At 29.8% G+C, this 23,718-nt stretch overlaps 1 protein-coding gene across 1 annotated transcript in view; it reads right to left on the bottom strand.

The window, feature by feature from the left end:
• LOC107436687 (CWF19-like protein 2) overlaps positions 1-4,166 on the bottom strand; it is a 38,949-nt gene extending 34,783 nt beyond the window's left edge. The window contains exon 1 of the mRNA XM_043046086.3: positions 3,911-4,166. Coding sequence (XP_042902020.2) covers positions 3,911-3,970 — 60 coding nt within the window. The 5' untranslated portion in view covers positions 3,971-4,166. The remainder of the gene's footprint in view (positions 1-3,910) is intronic.
• Between the last annotated feature and the right edge of the window lie 19,552 nt (positions 4,167-23,718).

Raw genomic sequence — 23,718 nt, 5'->3', positions numbered from 1 at the left:
TGTTCGATAAAAGATACAGAATTTTCAGCAGTCGTAGTTGACAAAGAAGAAGAACGTGAAAGTTTGAATGAGAGCTTAACATCAGTAGGAGTTTCTCCATTGAAATTACACTCAGTTTCTGTTCACCAGAAAGTTTCAGCTGGTAAGCGGAAATTAAGTCAAGCTAAAGTTGCTCTGAGAAAAAAAGTTGCTAATACTCTAAGTGTAGAAGAGAAAATCCTCGACAGTAGCAACTCTGATGATGAAGATGAGATATTTAAAAAGAAGGCTGCAGAATTTGATAGATTGATGGAGTTGATAAAAGAGAAAATTTCCCTTGTTTCACATAGAGAAAAAATTCAAATGTTGACTCTTGTTCCATTGTCATGGCCAAGAAAGAGAGTTGCAGAATTTTTTAACGTCACAGAATATCAAGTACAACAATCCAGAAAACTTTTGAAAGAGAAAGGACTACTATCAATTCCAAGCATAAGAACAGGAAAGAAGCTGCCTCAGGGGACTATACAGGCAGTGCAAGACTTCTATGAAGATGATGAACATTCTCGCCTTATGCCAGGACAAAAAGATAAAATAAGCATAAAAAGGAATATACATGTTCAAAAAAGGCTTATGTTATGTAATTTACGAGAGCTATATGTACATTGGTGTCAAACTCACAATGAAAAAATTGGATTTTCGAAGTTTGCAGAACTACGTCCAAAACATTGTGTCCTAGCTGGTAGTTCCGGAACTCACTCTGTATGTGTGTGCACATCAAAATGTGCAACTACTTATTGCAGCTGCTGAAATTGAAAAACACTACCAAGAGCTTGTGCAAAAACTTGTATGTAGTATAGATAACAGAAAATGTATGCTACGCTTATGTCATAGATGTCCCAATATTACTGTTCTTAAAGATTATCTTCAGTCTAAATTTCCAGATTTTGACCCGGAAGATCCAATAACATACAAGCAGTGGGTTTCAACAGATAGAATAGATTTGGCAATACATACTTCTAACCTTAATGATTTTATTGATCTTTTTGTTAACAAGATTGAAAAATTGATTCCACATATGTATGTAACAAAATGTCAAAGCTCATACCTAAAAAAGAGGAAAGAAGAACTCAACAGCAATGAGGCAATTATTATTATGGATTTTAGTGAAAATTTTTCTTTTGTTCTTCAAGATGAAGCACAAGGTTATCACTGGACTCACAGTTGTTGCACTTTACACACAGTTGTATTATATGTAAAGCAAAATGAAAATTTAATTAGTAAAAGCTTTTGTTTCCTCTCAGATGATATGGATCATGACGTGCCACTAGTATACCAAACACAAAAGCTAATGATGCAATATTTGAGTGAAAATTTTCTGAATGTGATAAATGTTGAATATTTCACTGATGGCTGCGCTGGTCAATACAAAAATTGCAAAACTCTTTTAAATTTGTGTTACCACGAATTTGATTTTTATGGAATAAGCGCAAAATGGAATTTTTTTGCTACCAGCCACGGAAAGTCTGCTTGTGATGGAATAGGTGGAACAGTTAAAAGGCTTGTGTCAAAAGCAAGTTTGCAAAGACCATTGCATGATCAAATAATTAATGTACATAAGATGCATGAATATTGTAAGAGTAATATAAAAGGTATACACTTTTTTTTCATCAGCAACATTGAAATGATTAAACTGCGTAAAGAATTATTTAAGCGACTGCAGCATGCAAAAACAGTTTCAGGTACAAGAAGTATGCATTTTTTTCAACCAGAAGGTAATATGCAAATCAAAGGGAAAAGGGTAAGTACTGATGAAGAATTTTCAATCACTGCCTCTTTAGATTCCAGTACTAACAACAATTTTGATGTTCCATCTGTACATAGCTATGTGGCATGTGTTTATGATGCAAATTGGTATATTGGAATGGTTTTGAAAGTTCATGTGGAAGAAGGAGATGCTACAATTAAATTCATGCATCCACATGGCCCATCCCTTTCATATTATTGGCCAAAAAGTGATAGTTGCATAGTTCCTTTTACAAATATTCTTTGTACAGTTGACATTAATACCACAACAGGAAGAACATACAAGCTCAATGATGAATCAAACACTTCAGTGTGTAAACAATGGAAAAAATATTTTTCTGCAACAGCAAAATAGATTTAAAGAACTAACGGCGTCTGATTTTTATTGAAAGTTTAATATTGATTTTTTTTAAATTTTTCATCAGAAATTTTGAATTTCTTTACTTTTAATGTATTTACTTAAAACTAAAAGCCAGCTCATTCAAAATGTATGTTTATTTTGAAAAATTATAATCATTATGTTGTTGCAATTCAGAATGAAATCTGCTATTAAAAAATAATTCTTTAAAAAAAAGTGTGTGAACGGCCCATCAAAATTTTTATATCAAATGTTAGTATGCACTTTTAACTATCTTTATCTAAAATATTTTTGAAATTGAAGGGGGCGAGTTGCCAGAAATCATCTCCTGAAGTTACTCAACTCCGCTGATCAAAAAACTGCAAAACAGACACATTTACTTAACATGTAAGATAATTATTTGCAAAAAAAAAATTTTTAAATGACAGATTACTTAATTCTGAACAAAATAAAAAAAAAATTATTATTCTATGACATATATAAGGTGAGTTATAGTCAATAATAGCCTTTGATGTGTGAATCAAAATGGCGGCAAATGTGCCATTTTGGCAAAAATATAAATGCTTATAACTTTTAAACCCCTTAACCGATTAAAATATAATTGATATTTTTGAAATCAACACAAAAAACCCTGTAAGTGTACAAATTTTCATCAAAATCTGAGACGGTGGGTGCCATGGCTGGATGAACTGACATGGAATGACCCGTAGACATCCTCCAAATTTTATTTATTTATTTTTATTTTGTATTTTAAAGAGATTAAAATTAAAATTAAATTAAAAAAATGGTTGAATTTTCTTGCGCCCAGCTAACAGAGAAGTACCAAAATATTAAACAATAATTCTATACAGTAACTTTGATTTACAAAGAAAAATAGTTAAAAATATGATCTACCAAATTCCACTCAAGTATTTATTTTTTTAACAAAATAAAAAAGGAAAAGGGGGAGATTTCCATATCGTGATCTGTGACAGAATAATGGCCAAGTTTTGGAACTTCTGAGCAGCAACCAACGAGAAACTAAAAATATCACAAAAAAGGGGGAGATTTCCGTATCGTAATCAGTGGCAGAATTATCCTCAAGTCTTGGAAACTTCCGGGCAGTGGTCCGCAAGACACTAATAAAAACATCACAGAAAGAGACCAACTTGAAAGGTATAACTGGTAGCCCCCCCCCCCCCGGGCAAACAGTTACATGTTTTTTGTTTAAAGTTTTGTTTGTTTGTTTTGGCATCTTGGCTATTACAGTTGGTGCGACAGATCACAATACGAAAACATCCCCCAGAAAAGAACCAACTCACAGGGTATAACTCGTAGACAACCCTAGGAAAACTTATACATGCTTTTGTTTTGCTTTTACATTTTTCCCCTGTAATAGCCAAGGCACTTTGTTTGGCACTTTGGAGATAGTAGGCATGTTCAACAGAATTGTGTCTTTTAATGATTTACTTTGCCCTTGCACTCACTATAAACTATAAATTTTCCCTCTTTTTTCACTAGAACAAATCGTACAATATTTTTTCCTGAAAAATTTGTGCAGAAAAATGGGATGATTCAATAATATTAGTTTTGCGCAGCTTAAAACAAGTGATAAGCGCTCAGAGCTCATTATGAAAATAAAAACATTTTTCTATCGAACTACATTTTTTTTTAAGAATAATTCTTTCAACATAAAATATTTTAAGTATACAAGTTTGGAGAGCAAGTGATCAAACGAAAATAGTGAAATCAGAAAACGTGAGATTTTGTAAAAAGGAGCTGAAAACAAACTTTATGCTTGTGCTTGGAAGTTGAAGACTGGTGGCTCTTTTTCAATTTCTGCTCTTCCATCAGAAACGGCAAGGAAAATTTAATAAATATAACTTTAAGATACGTACGACTACAAAAGTACTTTTGTTTTATTTATTTACAATTTAGCTTGTGAACTATATCAGTTTCCGGTTGCCGTTCTCTGCCCACCAGAAGACTCTCAAAATACGTGATCAAAAACGTCTCACCTAACAATTTGCAGGTTAAAGCGATTCGAACGTTTGAATTGGGTGCGTTTGACGCAGGGATTAAATTAGATTTCTGATTTGAAAGTTAATTTTTACCAAGATATTTTATGATTTTTTTTCCTAGATATTTTACCTGAATATTTATAAATATATTTACCTAGATATTTAGTAAATATATTTCTTATTTCGAAATAAAACGTGAACAATTTCTTTTTTTGTTAAAAATTTTTGTGATTCCATATTTTTATTAAATTTTATTTTACCTATCTTGTAATATTTTCAAAATATTTTGAGAAAAAAATGCTTCGTAATTTAAAAAATAATAATAAATTAAAAAAAACCTGCTTTTTTGTCAAATTTGCAATTTTTTCTTTAAAAAAATGGTGAATTACAACTGAGATTGGTACATGATAAATAAATAAGATTACTGTAATAACTCTATCGTATATACATAAATAAGAATTATACTCTAATTTTTATACGTATTTTTCATCCACTGTACAATTTTCTGTAACAGCTTTGAAAGAACGGAAGCTTTTACAATGAAATCGAGTCCCGCAGTGGACTGATTGTTAAGACACGGTTCCCAGCATCACTGGCTGCGGTCAGTGTGTGGATGGGTGACCACTTGGATCAACCTGCATAGGCACCGAGGGTGTGCGGTATTGGTCCTCGTTAAACTGTTCTACCGTAAAGTGCTCGACTTCACGTGCAGGTCGTCGGGCTACCGAAGCAGGGGTGTCATCCCCTCTGCAGAGGATCAAAATTGTGATGGCATGTCTTCGCATCATCCTTAGGGATGCTTCCCAGACCGTCGCCAATGGCCCATTGTGCAGCTCTAGTGCGACGTAAATGAACTACAACAAATACAATGTGATCGTTTTTAAAATAATTATAAAGTTGTTGATAACTTTAGATGCATAATTAAGGAACATAATCTCATTTATTTTCTTTATTTTTCTGTTAACCTTACGAATTTTGTATTTGCAAAAATTGCAAATGCGAAATAACAAGAAAAAAAGATACATTTACTTTTATCTATAAAACCGAAACTTTATCCAAACCGATAACTTTTTTCCAAAATCACAATTCTAAATTTATTCACAATTATAATCTATATGATATAATTGTAATAATAATAATGCAAATAAATTGTAATAATATTACAATTATAAATTGTATTAACAAAAAATGCTTGGATACGAAAAACGTTTTAGTAATTTCTTAATCTGTTTTTGACATTAAACCTTATAGCTTTTTTTTCTCTGTTTTGAGATTCTTTATGAAATATAAGCTAAGTTATTCTAAAAATATTCAGTTACATTCATTTGTTATGTTTCTATCGTTATTTGGCTTTATTCAAATAATATTTCATATTATCATAATGAATGCGATTAATTCTACTTCAAAAAGTTTTTGACGAATTTATACGACATAAAAAAAAATAAAAAAATTCTTTCTAATGACTTTCACATAATTCATTTGGATACACGATGAAAGATTATTGAACAAAACACAAAAATAAATAAAAACAATTGAAAGTATTTTGTACTTGAAAATTTCTTTAATTAAAACATTTTCTAAATATTTAACTACTAACACGAATTTGTGGCATAACAAATTACTAATAACCCTTATGGCTAGACCGAAAGCAGTGAAATTGAATAACTAACAATTCTAACATGAAATATTTAAAGAAAAAATAAAGTGCGGTTACTGAGATGGGATTAATATAAGAAGGTAATGAAAAGAACTGACACTGTTTCAATATAATCGTTTTTGAATTATGATAAAGTTGCTGATAAATTTAGATGCATAATTAAGAAATCTTTTTTTTAATTTATTTTTCTGTTCATCTTTTGAAAGTGCGAAAATTTCCTCTTTTGATTTTCTAAAACAAAAAAGATATTTTTACTTTTATATCTATAATACCAAAATATACACGACAATTTATATTGAAAATTATTTTTTATATTTTAAAAATAATTTTTGTTAAATTACTAATACGAATTTGTAATAAAAAAATCCCGAATAATACTTATTCCTAGAGAGACAGCAATGAAATAGTACAACTAAAAGTTTTAACACCCAAATGTTCTAGTTACTTGAACCCTTGTCTTTTGAGTACGGTTCAATATAAGATTGTAATAAAAAGACCGGAATATGAAGAACAGAAGCTTTTTCAATAAAATCGTTTTTGAATGATTATATATTTTCTGATAAATTTAAATGCATAATTCAATGCTTTTTCTTATTTATTTTCTTAATTTTTCTTTTCTAAATATTCAGAAAGAAAAAGATATTTTTATTCTTATAACTATAATGTCAAAATATACTCGAATTTTTCTTAATTATTTATTATTTTAGTAATAAATTTTTCTTAAATTAACATTAAAAAATCTCTATAATCACATTTAAAAAAAAAAAATTAGAAATTGTATTAAAAAATGCTTTTCTAAAGAAAACTTTTTAGTTATTTCTTTAATTGTTGTTTGACATTTGAATTCTTAAACTACTTATTGTCAGTAAAATGGTGAATTACGAATTTTAGGAAGAAAAAAAAAAACTTAAGCAGAAATTTTTTCTCTGTTTTAAGATTCTTTTTTAAGTATTTATAAATATATTCCGTATAAAGAAATATTATTCAGTATAACGAAAAATTATAGACATATGGAAAAAAAAGGGGGGGGGGGAATAATAATTTAAAAAAATAACAAACAACAGTCTAAAAAAAAAGGATGAAATTTTATTTAAAAAAAACCGGGGAAAAAAAGATATAATCTTTTCATCAGCCCACACGATTATATCCGCAAAAAACAGTGCTTTCGGATACTGTATCAAGCAAAATATATTAATACAATAGTGTGAGAAGCACTCAAAAAATATTTTTTTAAAAATTACAGCAAATAAAATAGAACACAATAAGTAAAAATAACATGTAAAAACAGAAAATAAAATAAAAAACAATATAAAACATAGATTATAAAGCCAGGAGCTAAACCAAATGTACTTACATGGACGGGAAATTTTTCAAGAATGATTTAAAAATGTTTTCGCAACAAGATTGCCAGATTACAAAATATGAAAACAAAAGCGCAAACTGAGTGTAACTAGAGGGTTTCAAATGTGCTGTTCTTACTGCACTGCTGAAGTGATTTGTTATTCTGTGCATTGATTTGTTAGTTACCAAGGATGGGCCCGAAATAGATGTGCGCAAGGTGCTGGATAATTTAAAAAAAATTTACACTAGTCATCAGAAAGCAGTTAGACTAGTTATCAGAAAGCACTCTTTTTTGCGGATATAATCGTGTGGGCTGATAAAAAGATTATATCTTTTTTTTTCGGTTTTTTAAGTAAAAATTCATCCTTTTTTTTTTTAAACTGTTTGTTATTTTTTTAATTATTATTTCCCCCCCCCCTTTTTTTTCATACGTCTATAATTTTTCTTTGTTTTATCTATATATATGAAAATTAAAGATACGATAATACAGTACATTTAAGACAATCTTAAAAAGCAGTACATAGAACTTCATAAAGTATCTGAAGAAGCTTCGTGACCAAATTAGTTTTTGCATGTTTAAAAAGTTGATTTGATATGAAAAATTTATCATTCAATCAAACTTTATAAAGTATCTGAAGAAACTCCGTGACTGAATAAGTTTTTGCATGTTTAAAACGATATTTTGAGATGAAAAATGGCATCATTCAATAAAATTACTTTTTAATAAATCATGATAATCAAAAAGTACATTATCTATTTACTACGATTGTTTGCTTATTTTTCTCGTATCTCTACAAGTTAACTTTCAGTCTGCATTCAATAAACACAAATTTTCTGATTTATTGAGATTGTTAATAAAAAATTTATTGCAGTGTATGTCTTTCTATTTTAAAGAAAATAATAAATTGCATTTAAATGGCGTGATCAAGTGAAATGCAAAAGTGTCATTACAAGTAACTATAAAATTGAGTTTATGATTAAACTTCTAATATGACCTTGCTTTCTTCTTCTTCTGATCACGTTTTTTCGGTTTCAAATTTAATTAGAATATGATCCAATAATAAAGTTAATGAAGAACATTTGTATTACAAGGGTACATTAATCTACTTTTAAAATTTTTAACCAAAAACAATCTTGTCACGTTATAAAATATAATTTATTTTTACCAAGTAAAATTACGAATTGTCTTTCTTTGTAAAAAATTGTATCAAAAAGCTATCTTCTACAGTGTTTAAAACTTTTTAAAAAGGTAACAACTTTTTCACCATCTAGTTCGTATACTCCCACGGCTACTAATTCTAGAATGTGTGTGACTCATAGCAAACTCAAATAACCAAATAGAAGATAAAACAAAACAAGGTTTGAAATCTAATTTCTTTGCTTTGTATGAACAAACGTCCGTAACAAAATCTTTTACTGAAAGAGATTACTTAAATAAAATAGATTAAATTCTCCATAAGTATGAGAAAGCAACGGTAAAAGTATTAAACGTTGTCTATAACTTTAAACACAGGGAGAAGTCTAGAATAGTATTTAATGATATCACCTACGACTATATACTATAACTTTTTAGAATGTTGTATTATACAATTTTTTAGATGAGTAAGGATTAAAAATAAAAAAAAAATTACAACCATATTGGTAAAATCTTCTAAAAAAATATAAAGCTATTAAAATAATCCTGACTGCAGATAATCTGTAGTGATTCCAACGAAATTATGAGAAATTCCACGCCGTTGAAGAATAAGGCATTTGAGGAACTTAAAAAAAAATTAAGAGTGCCTTGCTTTTTAGTCAACATTACCGGCATTAAAATGGCGCACAGAAAGAGAAAATGTATGGTTTTCGAATGCGTAAGAAATTATTTTTTTGCATTATTTCTACATGCTTACCTTATTCTATTTACTATATGGGTAATTTGTGAGCGCATGAAATATTACTCAGTTTTTCTCGGTTTTTTACTAAATGTCATTCCTATCATTTTGTGGTGGACTATATATCAACAAAGATCATCGCTGAAAAAATTGATGCATCAAATGTGCAATCTATTTCACCATAAACGGGATTTAACGAAAAATTCCCTTATTTTAAATGTTGTGGTGCTTGGAAGCATAATTTACATTCTTTGTGAAGGGACTATGCGCTCTTATAACTTTCATGTAATGTCACCATTGCTACTATTTCTACAAGTCTGCCAAACAGTACAACAGAGTTTAATGCATACATTAGTTTCTCTAACAATTTGTGCAGTATGTACAAAAGTTTTACAACTCTTGCATTCAATCAAATATGCAATATCAGAACTTGAAAAAAACTTCTGTCCCAAAACTTTGGAATTATTAATTATAAGAATTCTAGACACTGAAAAATGCATAGATTTGATCCATAACATATTTTCTTTTCCTGCACTTCTTGCAGTGATGTCGAATTTTTGCACATTTTCGTTTTTCACACTCGATATTTTTTCCTTACAATATTACAAATTCCTAGATATTTTGCCAATCGTCAAGGAATGTCTCCTATCTGCCTGTCTGATTCTGTTAATTAGTGAACCAACTACGAAGATATCACGAGAAATAAAGCGATTAAAAACTATGATTTTAGATCTTGTAGTTTTTAAATATGATTTCAACATGAGCACTCGTTGTGAAAAACTGGTTGAGTTGTTTCTGAAGAGAGAAGTTGTTCAGTTTTCTGCGTTTGATGCCTTTTATATACACCGGGGAATTTTACTTCGAGTGATGACGGCTGCAATTGTGCATTCTGTTTTATACAATAAATTAGTAGATTTAATTGGTAATGATGGTGTATCAATTCTCTAATTTATTCATGTATTTGAAAACATAGGAATAAAATTAAAAACTCTTCAAAATTAATTACTAACAACTGGACAAATTCCTACAAATTTTGCCAATCGTCATGGTGAAGGGGGTTTAATTATCGACTATGTCAGTGGTTCCCAACCTTTTGTGGACCATCACCCCCCTCTTGGGGTTGGCTGACACCTATCGCCCCTTTCTCTTTTTTCTCAAAAAACCATTCATTGTTGCTTGTGAGCAACCAAACACTGAAAATATGCCATGTTATTTGATTTTAATTTAAATTGTAATACAAATAAGGAGGCACATTTATTCTGTCATTTTTATTAATTAAAAAAAAATTTGCATCTTCTTTTTTCAAAAAGAAATGATATTTAAAACGGAATAATCAAAACAAAAGTGCATTTCTTAAAATTCATATTTTAATGTAATCAAGAAAAAGTTAAAACGTTAACAACTAAAATTTGAGAAAAAAATGAAGAGGGGGAAAGTACATTTTTACCACTTCAATGACTGCCCTGTGTTTGGTGTATTTCAAGTTAAAGCTTGAATGTCAGGTTTTATGCTCGTCAGATTTAAACGCGGGTCTCCTTTAAAGCAAATGTCCAACCTATCTCTTTGCTTTGTGAGCAGCTGGAAGACAGAACTAAATCCTCTCTCCACTAAATATGTTGACGGGAACGAGATGAGAAGCGGTTCAGTTTGTTTCCACAATAGTGGATAAGTGTCCATAAGCTGTACCCAAGCTAACTCGTAACCATATTTTTTAAAGACGACTTAAGCCTCACAGTCATACTTCAAATCTAAAAACTCAGTCTACAAAGAGGAAGTGAGCTTATCCACAACTTCAAAAGAGAAAAGATCGAAAATCCAATCCGGAATTTCTAATTTCTTTAAATCTTGATTCCATAACTGATCAAGGTGATCAGTAAAAATTAAGATTTTATTTTCGAGAATCTCGATATCTGCCATTGAACACTTTTTAAGAGTTGGAAATTGCATTAGCTCTTTGCGACCAATGTTTGACTTGTAGATATCAAATTTGGCGATGAATGAAGATATGATTCCCTTAGCCTTGATAATGTTCATTTTATTTCCTTGAAGTTTTACGTTGATTTCCTTCATTTTTTCACAACTATGATAGAGGTACGCAGTTTCCAACTTGCGTTGCTTCAAACTCTCACTTAAAACAGGATCAGTGGTGTCTAGAAACTCAGTAACCGAATCCAGCAATTCGAAGAAACGGCTCAGTTTCCTTTTGGAAGCCATCTTATGTAGGAGCAGGAATTCGATATCTTCATCATTTTCATGGCAAAGTTTTTGGAACAAACGGTTATTAGAAGAATTAGCTTTTATTTTATTGATTCCAGAAATAACCAATTTTTCGCAGCCAAAAGTTGACGATGAATGATGAGATAACTTCCGGTACTTCTTTTTTAAGGTGATCCAGAAACTCAGTATGACAACCAGACATGGTTGGAGCACCATCTGTTGCACAAGCACTTTCATTTGTGAGGGGAATTTCTTTTATCTCAAAATAATATTTGACCAATTTAAAAATTGACGAACCTTTTGCATCTGTGTACAAAGTTCTTGTAAACAGCATTTCCTCGTTTATCTCCTTACTCTCATTTATGAATCTCACGTAAGCTAAAACAGCTCTGTTATCTATCACAGTTGATTCATCAATCTGCAACGCAAATTTACCTTCTTTCAGAAATTTGATGAGTTTTGATTCAACGTCGGCGGCCATCTCATCAATACGCCTGGAAACAGTATTATTGCTCAGAGGAACAGAGTTATCAGATTTCTGCCTGCGATACCAAAACGTATGACGAAAACGATCCTGCACTTGAATTTTTTTTTAATTTTTAACTATCATAATTCTTTGTCTACACCAAAACCATAGGTTACCCCTACGGATTATCGCCCCCAGGTTGGGAACCACTGGACTATGTCAACATCTATCAAAAGGTACCTTTGGTGGAATCAAGTTAACATGTCTTATATACTAGTGATTTGGTATTCAATATTTATAGTGGTAGTTACACCACAATGGAATGGATCCTATCTGCTTGTTTGATTCTGTTAATTATTTTAGATCTTGTATGTACTATCATTTTAGATCTTGTAGTTTCTAAATATGATTTCAACATAAGCAGTCGTTGTGAAAAACTGGTTGAGTTGTTTCTGAAGAGAGAAGTTGTTCAGTTTTCTGAGTTTGATGCTTTTTATATACATCGTGGAATTTTACATCAAGTGATGACGGCGGTTAGTGTGCATTCTGTTTTACACAATTAGTAGATTTAATTGATAAATGGCGGTAAATCAGAGAACTAATTTATTCTTGTATTTGAAAACATAGGAATGAAATTAAAAAAAAATTTCAAAATTAATTAATAACCACTGGAATCACAAACTGAAAGAATTCGTGTCTCCAAAATCGCATAAATTTTATCATATATTGTAAGGAAATTTAGTGTATCTAAAAGGTAACCTTATTTGGGTAAAATAATGAAAATTTTTAACGTTCAACAATTAGTTGAAGAAAATGAGATTTTCTCTTGAAAAAACAATTAAAAAAAAAAAAGAAGCAAAATAGTTTTAAAATTATAAGATGTCAAAAAAATAGGCTTAAGTTCGATTTTTCTTTTTAATTATCGCGGATATTAAAAAGAAAAATCGAAAAATAACCACAAATAAGTCCCGAAAAAGAACTGTAAGGGAAAAGAATAAATATTTTAAAAATTCGCTTAAAAATAATTTAGTTAAATTCAAATATTTGTAACTTCTCTACTGGCAAATGCTTCGGAAATGATTATATAGTGATAGGAAATGATTACATAGTTAAATGATTGAATAGTATGATAGCTATTCTATGCACACATACAAAATTTGAGAAAATGTTTATTGGAAAAATATTTCGGAAATTTAACAACGATACAAACAAATGACTGAAATCTATTTTCAAAATTACTAAACCAATGCAACAATCGATGGAAGAAAACAAACTTGACTTATTTTGCACGTCAATACTTTAAGAGTGTATATTAAGAATCGATGCTTTAATAAAAGATTTTTTTTTCACACAAAGGAAAATGTAAAACCTATACATTATCTATGATCGTTAATGAGAAAAAATATTAGCTAATTTTTTTTAATGGAAGCTTAATTTGAAAGACTTAAAAGTTTATTATGTGGCTGGTAGCATCCATTACATGCAAACGATATTATAATTCGATTTCAGTGTGCAGTTATAACAAGGACATTTATTTGTTATATAATCGATACGATGAAATAGAATTTTTTTATACATATTAAACAGTGCTGAACATTTTATTAAATTCTGAATAGGGTTTCCTTATTTTTCTTTTACATGCATTCTCTTTAAGTCGGAGATTGCAGCGCTCGATAGTGCGTCGTAAATTCGTTAAAACATTTTTTTTTTCGAAAAAAAAAAAAAAAAAGACTTGTGAAATTTTTTTTACTACAGTTTCTACTATAATTTTAATCATGAATTTTTATCTGTGACAATTGAAGAAGTGTTTAGCTTCTCATGTTTTTCGAAACGTAAGAACTTATTCAATTAAATGAACACAACTGGTGTTAAGTTACAATAGTTAATGGGAAATGCAATTATTGTCGTAAAAAAAGCCAGAAGCAAAGTTATAATAATTGAGAGAAAAGTTGATTGATATTATAAAAAAATTCTTGAAATTAACGAAACTATTAAAAAGAAATATTTGTCAGAATTTCAATTATAGTACAGGCAATCAACAATTAGTGTAATATATCCTTTTCATTATTTTGTACACATCATTTTTGACTTGTTCAGATAGATGAAAACTAAAATAATAATTAAATATAATACACGGTTGCTATCTTATTTATAAGATTGCAATTAAATAATCAACAAGTTAATTTCATTGATAGCATCAAAAATGAATTCAATTGGGAAGAAATTTTCGACCAATAAAGTGATAGAGAAGATCAACTAAAATTATAATTTATGTCTCTATATTTCTGATATCTATTCCCTGTTTAATAATTTACTAGTGTAGTTATAGTTCATTAAAGACATACTATTTCTATCATAAAATAAGCACCAATTTTTTTTTTTTAAAATCGGACATTTATATAGTGTTCATGAAATTTTAAGGTAATTAATAAATTACGACTGATAAACTACAAATAGAGTGCTCGTTTTGTTTTCAAACGTAATAATTTTTCAGTTGTTGATGAGCTCAAACTACCAATCGCATAGCCGTTGCAAAAAATACGAGATTTCAAAATCAAACTTCGATATGTTTACTATCACAATGAAGCATTCAGAAAAAAAGGTGAATGTTCAATCTTTTAACAGTCTTAAAAAGAATTTCAGAGTACTTTGGTTTCTTTTGGATATTATTGGAATTCGAATATTTATACAGGAGAAGAAAGAAGGATTGAGATTCTTCGATGTCATAAGAAAATATTTCTTTGCTTCGCTCTTGCATATATTTATCATCATTCATTTCTGGTTAATTCAATTCAAAAAGTTCGATTACGTAATAATCTTTGATTCGATATTAAGTACCATTCCTATCGTCTTATGGTGGATTATGTTTCGACTCCAAGAATCACTGTGTAATTTGTTGCAACAAATATTTCAATCACACTGTCAGAAAGCAGATGCCATAAAACCGCCAATTTTCTTTAACAAAGTATTCATGGTCATGTACATTATTTATATCCCCATATTGGCAACAATCCGTTCATTTTGTGCCGAAAAGATTACACTGAGGATCGTGTTAGTGGAAAATTGGCAATTGATACAGCAAGGTTTACTGCACTCTTTAATTTGCCTCACTTACTGCATAATTTGCATGGAGATTTTGCGATCGTTAAAATCTTTCAAAGATACGACACTGGAACTCGATAAGCAATTTTCTTCGAATGCATTGGAATATTTAGCTGAAGGAATTTTGCATACTGAAAAATGTGTGGATTTTTTTCAAAACGTTTTTTCCCTCCCGTCCTTGTTTTTAGTGATAACCAATTTTTTTGCCATGGCTATAATCATACTCGATGTTGTAGTTGAGACCAACTTGCCATATTTACGAATTGTATGCCTCATTATGGATTTTGCTCAGCCGACATATTTCATATTTTTGATGGTTGAATATGCTGCAAAGATACCCATGGAAATAAAGGACATAAAAACTTTGATCCTGGATCTCACAGCTTCGAAGTATGATTGCATTCTTTCCAACCGCTGCCAGAAATTAGTGAAGGTTCTAATGAAGAGAAAAGTTACAGAGTTATCAGCGTATAGTATATTTTCTTTCCAGCGCGGATTTTTGCTGCAAGTGATTGCAGCTGCAGTTGCTAATTCAATTATATTTCACCAAATAGGCAAATAAAGTTCAACGCAGCACTATATAATCCACACTGATATATCATGTATGAAAACATATATCTTTCACTATTAGAACATTTCAACTTTATTTGGGATATATTAATCTTTTTAAACATAGTATGGCTAACATTTATTAAAAAAAGAGTAATAAATATGGATGGTTGACCGTCTAAAGATAAGCACAGAGGACGCTAGGGGTTAAAATTCGTCGTAAGATTTCCAAGTTACTACTTCCGATTGATGTTTAAGCCTAAGCTTGAAAAGCACGCATCCAATATTATGTATTATACTTGAAGTGTTTACAATGTAACGCTTTCTTTCAATTTAAATCTCAAAGAGACAAACAACAAATGAATTCGGAATCCAAATACGGATGGTTTAAACATTGTATGGCTAACATTTATTAAAAAAAGAGTAATAAATATGGGTGGTTGACCGTGTAAAGATAAGCACAGAGGACGCTAGGGGTTAAAATTCGTCGTAAGACTTCAATTTACTATTTCCGATTGATTTTTAAGCCTAATCTTGAAAAGCACGAATCCAATATTATTATACTTGAAGTGTTTAACAATGTAACGCTTTCTTTCAATTTAAATCTCAAAGAGACAAAACAAATGAATTTGGAAGACTCCGCCTCAAGCATGCTATGATGCAATCAGAAAAATCATGTTCTATTCCTGTACATGACAGGGAACTCTTATGAATGGTAAAATTGTGCGCAAATTTAAACACATAGCACAATAATAAAATTTCTTAGAATATTAAGCCTCTTCACACATTGCCTCGTAAGAATAACATAAGCGGAGGGACACATCGGAAGTTTTCTAAATTTTTTCCGGCGTTTGGAAGCATGTAATTGTTTACATTCAGTTAAACATCCATAATTAGCACCGTCTAAAAAGAGTCGGGTCTAAACAGATTGGATTTTTGAGCAAAATTTTTTTTTAGACATATGACAATTTTGCAGGTTGAACTGATGTTCTACCTCTGTTTAGAATTTTCATCTGTCAAAATTTAAAAATAAATAAATAAATTTCGCCTCTATAACTAAAGGAAGAAGGAGCTCTCAAGAAACCGAGTCATTTGTTCAGGTTCAGTTTCGTCAGATTTCTCAAACCATGCTTGCTTCCCTTGTAGAAAAGATGGTCAAAAGATTGAACTTTAAGTACGATGGAATTAAAACTTTTAACATTCGATAAGGATTAATTGTTAAACTTGAACCAAGATTTACAACGCGGACTGCTCTGCAGAACTCAACACTCTAATTGCTGCAAAGTCAATTGAAGATCTAAAATTTAGAACTTTGAAAGAGCGAGATTTTGTTGACTGCATCGTTTTTTTTCTTCTTCTTCTTTAAATTCAATTTTGTTTGAAAATTATTTGTTTAAAGGCTCTTAAGTGCTTGAACAGAAAAGCATTATTGAATTTCCACACAGTGAATTGGCACATTACTAAAAACACTTGAAAGATTTGAATCATGTCTAAGGAACCCAAGTAGCACAATTCACAAAAACGATATCGTGAAAACTTAGCTTTGAACATCGTACAATATCGTAGCGAAACATTGTACTATATAAAAATGGACCCCTTTTATAACGTATATTCAATATTGCGAAACAATATTGTTCGATATTGTAAAAACGTTGGGGAACGTCGATCGATATCTCTCAGCATTTCGGATATCTCTAAATTAATATTTTAAATTTATTTTCTGCAATTATAACAATTTGACGTCATTTTTTGTCTTTTAAATGATTAATTTAGATTTAAGAACACAATAAAGTTTAAAATGAAAAGTTTTACAAACAGACTTTTAATGTGAAATCGACGGGAGCCGTACAATATCGTACACACAATGTCGATTTTCACCAATATTGACTATGTCGGTCGATGTAGACTAAAGCTGTTACAATATCCCTGTGCTACTTGAGAAGGCTAAGATGAAAAATTGTGTAAATAAAGAAATAATTTCTGTCACCTGGAGACGTCTGTTCAATTAGATGCTCTTCAACAATTGCAAATGTTTGAGCCTGGTCTGACTAATATAAAAAATAGTGTTGCCTATCGGAGATATTGCAGATTAAAGTGAACAACAAACAATTGTGACGAAGTCTGTAAGTGACTTGATGTTGAATTTAAATCCACATTCGACCCATAGGAGAGAAACCTTTTTTTCTTAACATGTCTCTCGACAGACACTGGAAAAAGTTCGAATGTTAAAAAAAAAGCTCTTTTTATTCACTTAATATTATTATTATTTTTTTTTTTGGTTGATGGCGGGCACTTGGGTCTATTTCCCATTGGCCTCAGAAATGTCAGAATCGCTACTCTCTTCTCGTTACCCAGTGAGCACCTATGGTTAAGCCAAGGCGGCGGGGTAGCGTCGCCCACGTCATACAACCACAAATCCGTTTATAGGGCGGATTACATTCACACAGAAGAAGGGACGTAGAATACAGAGGGAGAAAGAAACATCCAGAAAAATTCAATTCATCTTTACAACTTCCTTTTACTAAAGGAAAAAAAAACATAAACCTTTAAAACAAAACTGCATAATGTGTTTATAGTTATAATTAATGATTTAAAATACATAATTGATAGAAAAATAAATGCTTTGTGAAAATATATTGTATTTAATTAGATTTCAAATCAGGCACGAGCTTCTGTTGTACCCTAATACAGTATCTTAACTTAATCTAAGGATTAAAAATGTCTAAATGACTCAAAAAAAAAAAAAAAAAAACGCTGAAGGGAAAAAATTATGAATTATTGAAATACGATCTGCTTCTAAATGACTTGCTGTTACCATGTAGGCAATTTTAATTTGGACATGACCGATTTTGACAAAAAAAAAAAAAAAAAAAAAAAAAAAAAAACGCTTAATGAAAAAAAAATAACTACAAATTATTGAAATACGATCTGCTTCTAAATGACTTGCTGTTACTATGTAGGCAATTTTAATTTGGACATGACCGATTTTGACAAAAAAAAAAACAAACTACAAATCATTGAAATACGATCTGCTTCTAAATGACTTGCTGTTACTATGTAGGCAATTTTAATTTGGACATGACCAATTTTAACAAAAAAAAAAAAAAAAACGCTGAAGGGAAAAAATTATGAATTATTGAAATACGATCTGCTTCTAAATGACTTGCTGTTACCATGTAGGCAATTTTAATTTAGACATGACCGATTTTGACAAAAAAAAAAAAAAAAAAACGCTGAAGGAAAAAAAAAAAAACTACAAATCATTGAAATACGATCTGCTTCTAAATGACTTGCTGTTACTGTGTAGGCAATTTTAATTTGGACATGACCGATTTTGACAAAAAAAAAAAAAAAAAAAAAAAAACCGCTGAAGGGAAAAAATTATGAATTATTGAAATACGATCTGCTTCTAAATGACTTGCTGTTACTATGTAGGCAATTTTAATTTGGACATGACCAATTTTGACAACAAAAAAAAAAAAAAAAAAAAAACGCTGAAGGGAAAAAAATTATGAATTATTGAAATACGATCTGCTTCTAAATGACTTGCTGTTACTGTGTAGGCAATTTTAATTTGGACATGACCGATTTTGACAAAAAAAAAAAAAAACCGCTGAAGGGAAAAAATTATGAATTATTGAAATACGATCTGCTTCGAAATGACTTGCTGTTACTATGTAGGCAATTTTAATTTAGACATGACCAATTTTGACAAAAAAAAAAAAAAACTTTTGATAAAAAAAGGAAACAAGTAAATTAAAAAGCGAGTGTGTTATATCGCAATGAACAAACTAGTTTAAAAAATTAGCTTAATTTTTTTTGCATACAATAAGTAATATGCAAGAACACTGAACAGATGAATTGAAAATATTGCACTAAAGTATTGTAAAAATTAAATTTATTGAAAAATTGGCATTCTTTAATTATTACAAAATATTAAAATATTACATCAATATGTAAGAATAAGCATGATTCTTATTTCTTCATTAAAAACACGTCCTTCCCCAATCTTTTTGTGATTAGTTGTGCTGTCTATACTATACATATAAAAAACTGTGAGACTAACCCATTAATGCCTACTTTTTATATAACTATTGCAAAATATTAAAATATTTAATCATTACATTAACATGTACAAAATATGATTCCTACTCTTTCATGAAAGGCACGTCATTACAATCACTTATGTTATTAGTTTTACTGTCTATATCACATATTTTAACCCTATTTCTGTCGGATTCCCTCCTCCAAATTTTTGACCCCCCCCCCCCCAAAAAAAAGCATTTTGTAGCGCTGAAAATTACTATGTGTTCTATAGTAAATTCGAAATTGCAAAATATTTTTGTCAGCAAGCAGTTTTTTGCTTGACCTATTGGTAGTTGACATATGTCCACTTATCTCCAGTTTTCCCTGCAATGCACCCAAGTTTTATCCAAAAAGTACACTGTGATAACATATTTATTAACTCTATTGCTTTAAGGTGTTTAAGATAAATATCAGCAAAAAATTATTATTAAAATTAGTTAGGCAAGTACTTTATTTATGAAGCACTAGAGCTACACAATAGGCTATTGGCGACGGTCTGGGAATCATCCCTAAGGATGATCCGAAGACATGCCATCGCAATTTTGATCCTCTGCACCCTTGCTTTGGTAGCCCGACGACCTACGCGCGAAGTCGAGCACTTTACGGTAGAAGAGTTTAACGAGGACCGATATCGCCCACCCTCCGTCCCTAAGCAGCCTGATCAAAGCGGTCTCCCCATCCGCTTACAGACCGCAGTCAGTGAGACTCGACTTCGGTGTTCTACTGGGAATCGTGTCCTAATGATCTGCGGGTTTGAAATTAAGTATAAAATATTTTGGAAAATAATTACATGATAAATCAGAATAATCATCTTCCGACAGAGAGATAATAAATTCCCTGTCTTCGGACTCATTCTCTGAATGCATCATAACTTTTTTGAAATGCAACGGTAACTCCAATGAATTACAGAAAGTACAAAATGATTTTGATTTCAATTCAAGGCGGGAAAACTCATTGTGAAGAAAGTAGGACGAGTAGTGCCATCTCTAAGCAGTATTCAGAAATACGAAAATAATCGCGGGATTTAAAAAGATGTGTAAGTAGCAACAAATTCAATTTCAATGAATTAATTTTTCTCTTCGTCGCATGGCATGCGACGCAGACCATACGTCCATTGACCAGTGAGGATATTTCACGTCGCTGTGGCCGGTGCCGGATGCGGATTCGTATCGATCAGCCACCGCTGGGATTCGAACCCGCTCCATCCCCTGAGCCATCGCGGCTCAAACATTAAGATATTTAATTATTACATTAACGTGTACAAAACACGATTCTTACTCTCTTATGAAAGACATATCACTTCGAACGCATTTTTGTGATTGGTTGTACTATATATATAAATCTATTACATATATAAATTGTAGACTTGACTCATTAATGCCTATATTTTGTATAACTATTACAAAATATTTAAATATTACATAAATATAAACAATATTCTTACACTTTACAAAAAAAGGCACGTCATTCCACACACTTTTGTGATTGGTTGTACTATATATATATATATATATTACATATTATAAATTGCGGACTTTACTCATTAATGCCTATCTTTTGCACAACTATTACAAAATATTTAATTATTCCATTAATATATAAGTATAAAGAATATTCTTACACTTTCATGAAAGGCACGTCATTCCACACACTTTTGTGATTGGTTGTACTATATATATATATTACATATTATAAATTGCGGACTTTACTCATTAATGCCTATCTTTTGCACAACTATTACAAAATATTTAATTATTCCATTAATATATAAGTATAAAGAATATTCTTACACTTTCATGAAAGGCACGTCATTCCACACACTTTTGTGGTTGGTTGTACTATATATATATATTACATATTATAAATTGCGGACTTAACACATTAATGCCTATCTTTTGTGAACTATTTTTTATTGTTGTATTGTTTACGTAAAACTATTACAAAATATTAAATTATTACATTAATATATAAGTATAAACAATATTCTTACACTTTCATGAAAGGCACGTCATTCCACACACTTTTGTGATTGGTTGTATTATATATATATTACATATTATAAATTGTAGACTTAACACATTAATGCCTATCTTTTGTGAACTATTTTTTATTGTTGTATTGTTTACGTAAAGCTATTACAAAATATTAAATTATTACATTAATATATAAGTTTCAACAATATTCTTACTCTTTCATAAAAGGCACGTCATTCCACACGCATTTATAACTAATTGTATTGTATTAACAAGATTCTTACTTTTTTTATGAAAGGCATGTCATTCTGCACACTTTTGTGATTTATTGTACTGTCTATATTACATATTATAAATCGTGGACTTAACCCATTGTATATCTATTACAAAATCTTTTGTATAACTATTGCAAAATATTTAATTACTACATTTATATATAAGTATAAACAATATTCTTAGACATTCATTTTGTGATTCATTGTAGTCTATATTACATATTATAAATTATGGACTCAACCCATTAATGCATATCTTTTGCATAACTATTACAAAATATTAAAATATTTAATTTTTACATTAATATATAAGCATCAACAATATTCTTACACTTTCATAAAACATTTATAATTAGAAGATGCATTGTATGAACAAGATTCTTACTTTTTTATGCATGTCATTCTGCACACTTCTCTGATTCATTGTACAGTCTATATTACATATTATAAATTGTGTAACTAGCCCATTAATACCCAAGTTTTGTAAGCTATTACAAAATATAAAAAATATTTAATTATTAAATTAAGTTGTAAGAATAAAGAAAAGTTTTAATCTTTTAAAAAAGCCATACATATTATAAATTTTATTAATTCCTTAATGCCCAAGTTATGTGAACTAAAATACAAAATACTAAAATATTTAATTATTATATTAACATGCAAGAATGAACAAAATTCTTACTTTTTTAATAAACAAAAGAATGTCATTATTCCACTTGCTTTTGAATTTTAATACATATATGTAAATTTTTTAATAAGGTTATTGATAAAGTTATTAAAAATAAATTGCTCTTTTATGAAAGGCACATAATTCCACACACTTCTATGATTAGCTGTACTGTCTGTAGTACATATTATGAACCATGGAACTAATCAATGCCCAAATTTGTGCACTATTAAAAATTATAAAAAATATTTGATTATTACATTAATTATAAACAAAATTCTTACTGTTTAATAAAAGTCATACATATTATAAATTTTGGAAGTAACTGATTAATGCCTAATTTTTGTAAATTATAATAAAACATTGAAATAATTATACAAAAGTCATCCACTTTGAAACCAATTAATTTATTAATTAGTTTAAATCAACTATTGTTATACTTGTTATATTTTGTTTATTTATTGTCATTTATAGAACATCATTATTGAATTATGGTCATTACATAATATTCTCATTACTACACATTATAATTGATTATATCAATTTCTTACTCCCACAATTGAGTGTGAAAGTTAATAATTGATTGTGATTCCAGTAAACAATTGATTATGAGATAAATGTCGACATTTTGTTTCAATTATTGAGCAAATAATGAAGCAGATATGTGTTGGAAAAAAATATTCGCAAAATTTTAAAATATATCTTCTACAACGCCTTTAAAAATTGCACAGTTGCTTTTGAGAAAATATTTTTACGAGCTTCATATAGCTTTAAAAGTTTCTAAGTCATTAAAAATATTTGCTGGCTAAGTCTTAATAATGTTAAAAGAAAAGAACTAGCAAAAAAAAAAAGTCCACAATTATATTTATAAAATTATCATATGTAGAATGCATTTTAGAAAAGATGTCAACATACAGGATGGCTTTAATGTAGAGGTATTAAAAATATAACAGTAAGAAAACTGCTGAACCAAATTCGAACAAATATAAAATCAATAATATTTAGACTAAAAGAATTTATTTAAAAATAAAACAGTTTAAAAAAATATGGCACATTGGAAAGAAGCTTAGATATACAAGGTAATTCAACATGAATATAGCGATTAAAAACGGCTATAACTATTTAATGAAAAAGAATTTATCGATAAAATTTACACAGAACGTAGAAGGAACTTCAAAATTTTGTATGCATGCGTCACAGATTTTCTATTTGACTTTCCTTGGTCACACAGACAACATCTAGGCAGTAGTCCATTTCACATCATACATTCTGAAGCATTTGTGCTGTCACCGACACAAGCGCATTACATTCTTTGAGTTCTTCAATTGTTTTGGGTTAGAGCCGCGATGGATTACTAAGTTTTGAGGATTA

Source organism: Parasteatoda tepidariorum, chromosome 8, assembly GCF_982258835.1.
Source record: "Parasteatoda tepidariorum strain Cologne lab strain chromosome 8, Ptep-v5.0, whole genome shotgun sequence".
In the NCBI taxonomy this organism is placed as follows: Eukaryota; Metazoa; Arthropoda; class Arachnida; order Araneae; family Theridiidae; genus Parasteatoda; species Parasteatoda tepidariorum.
Note: the sequence above shows the minus strand (reverse complement) of the source record. Positions and strands in the feature narration are given on the sequence as shown.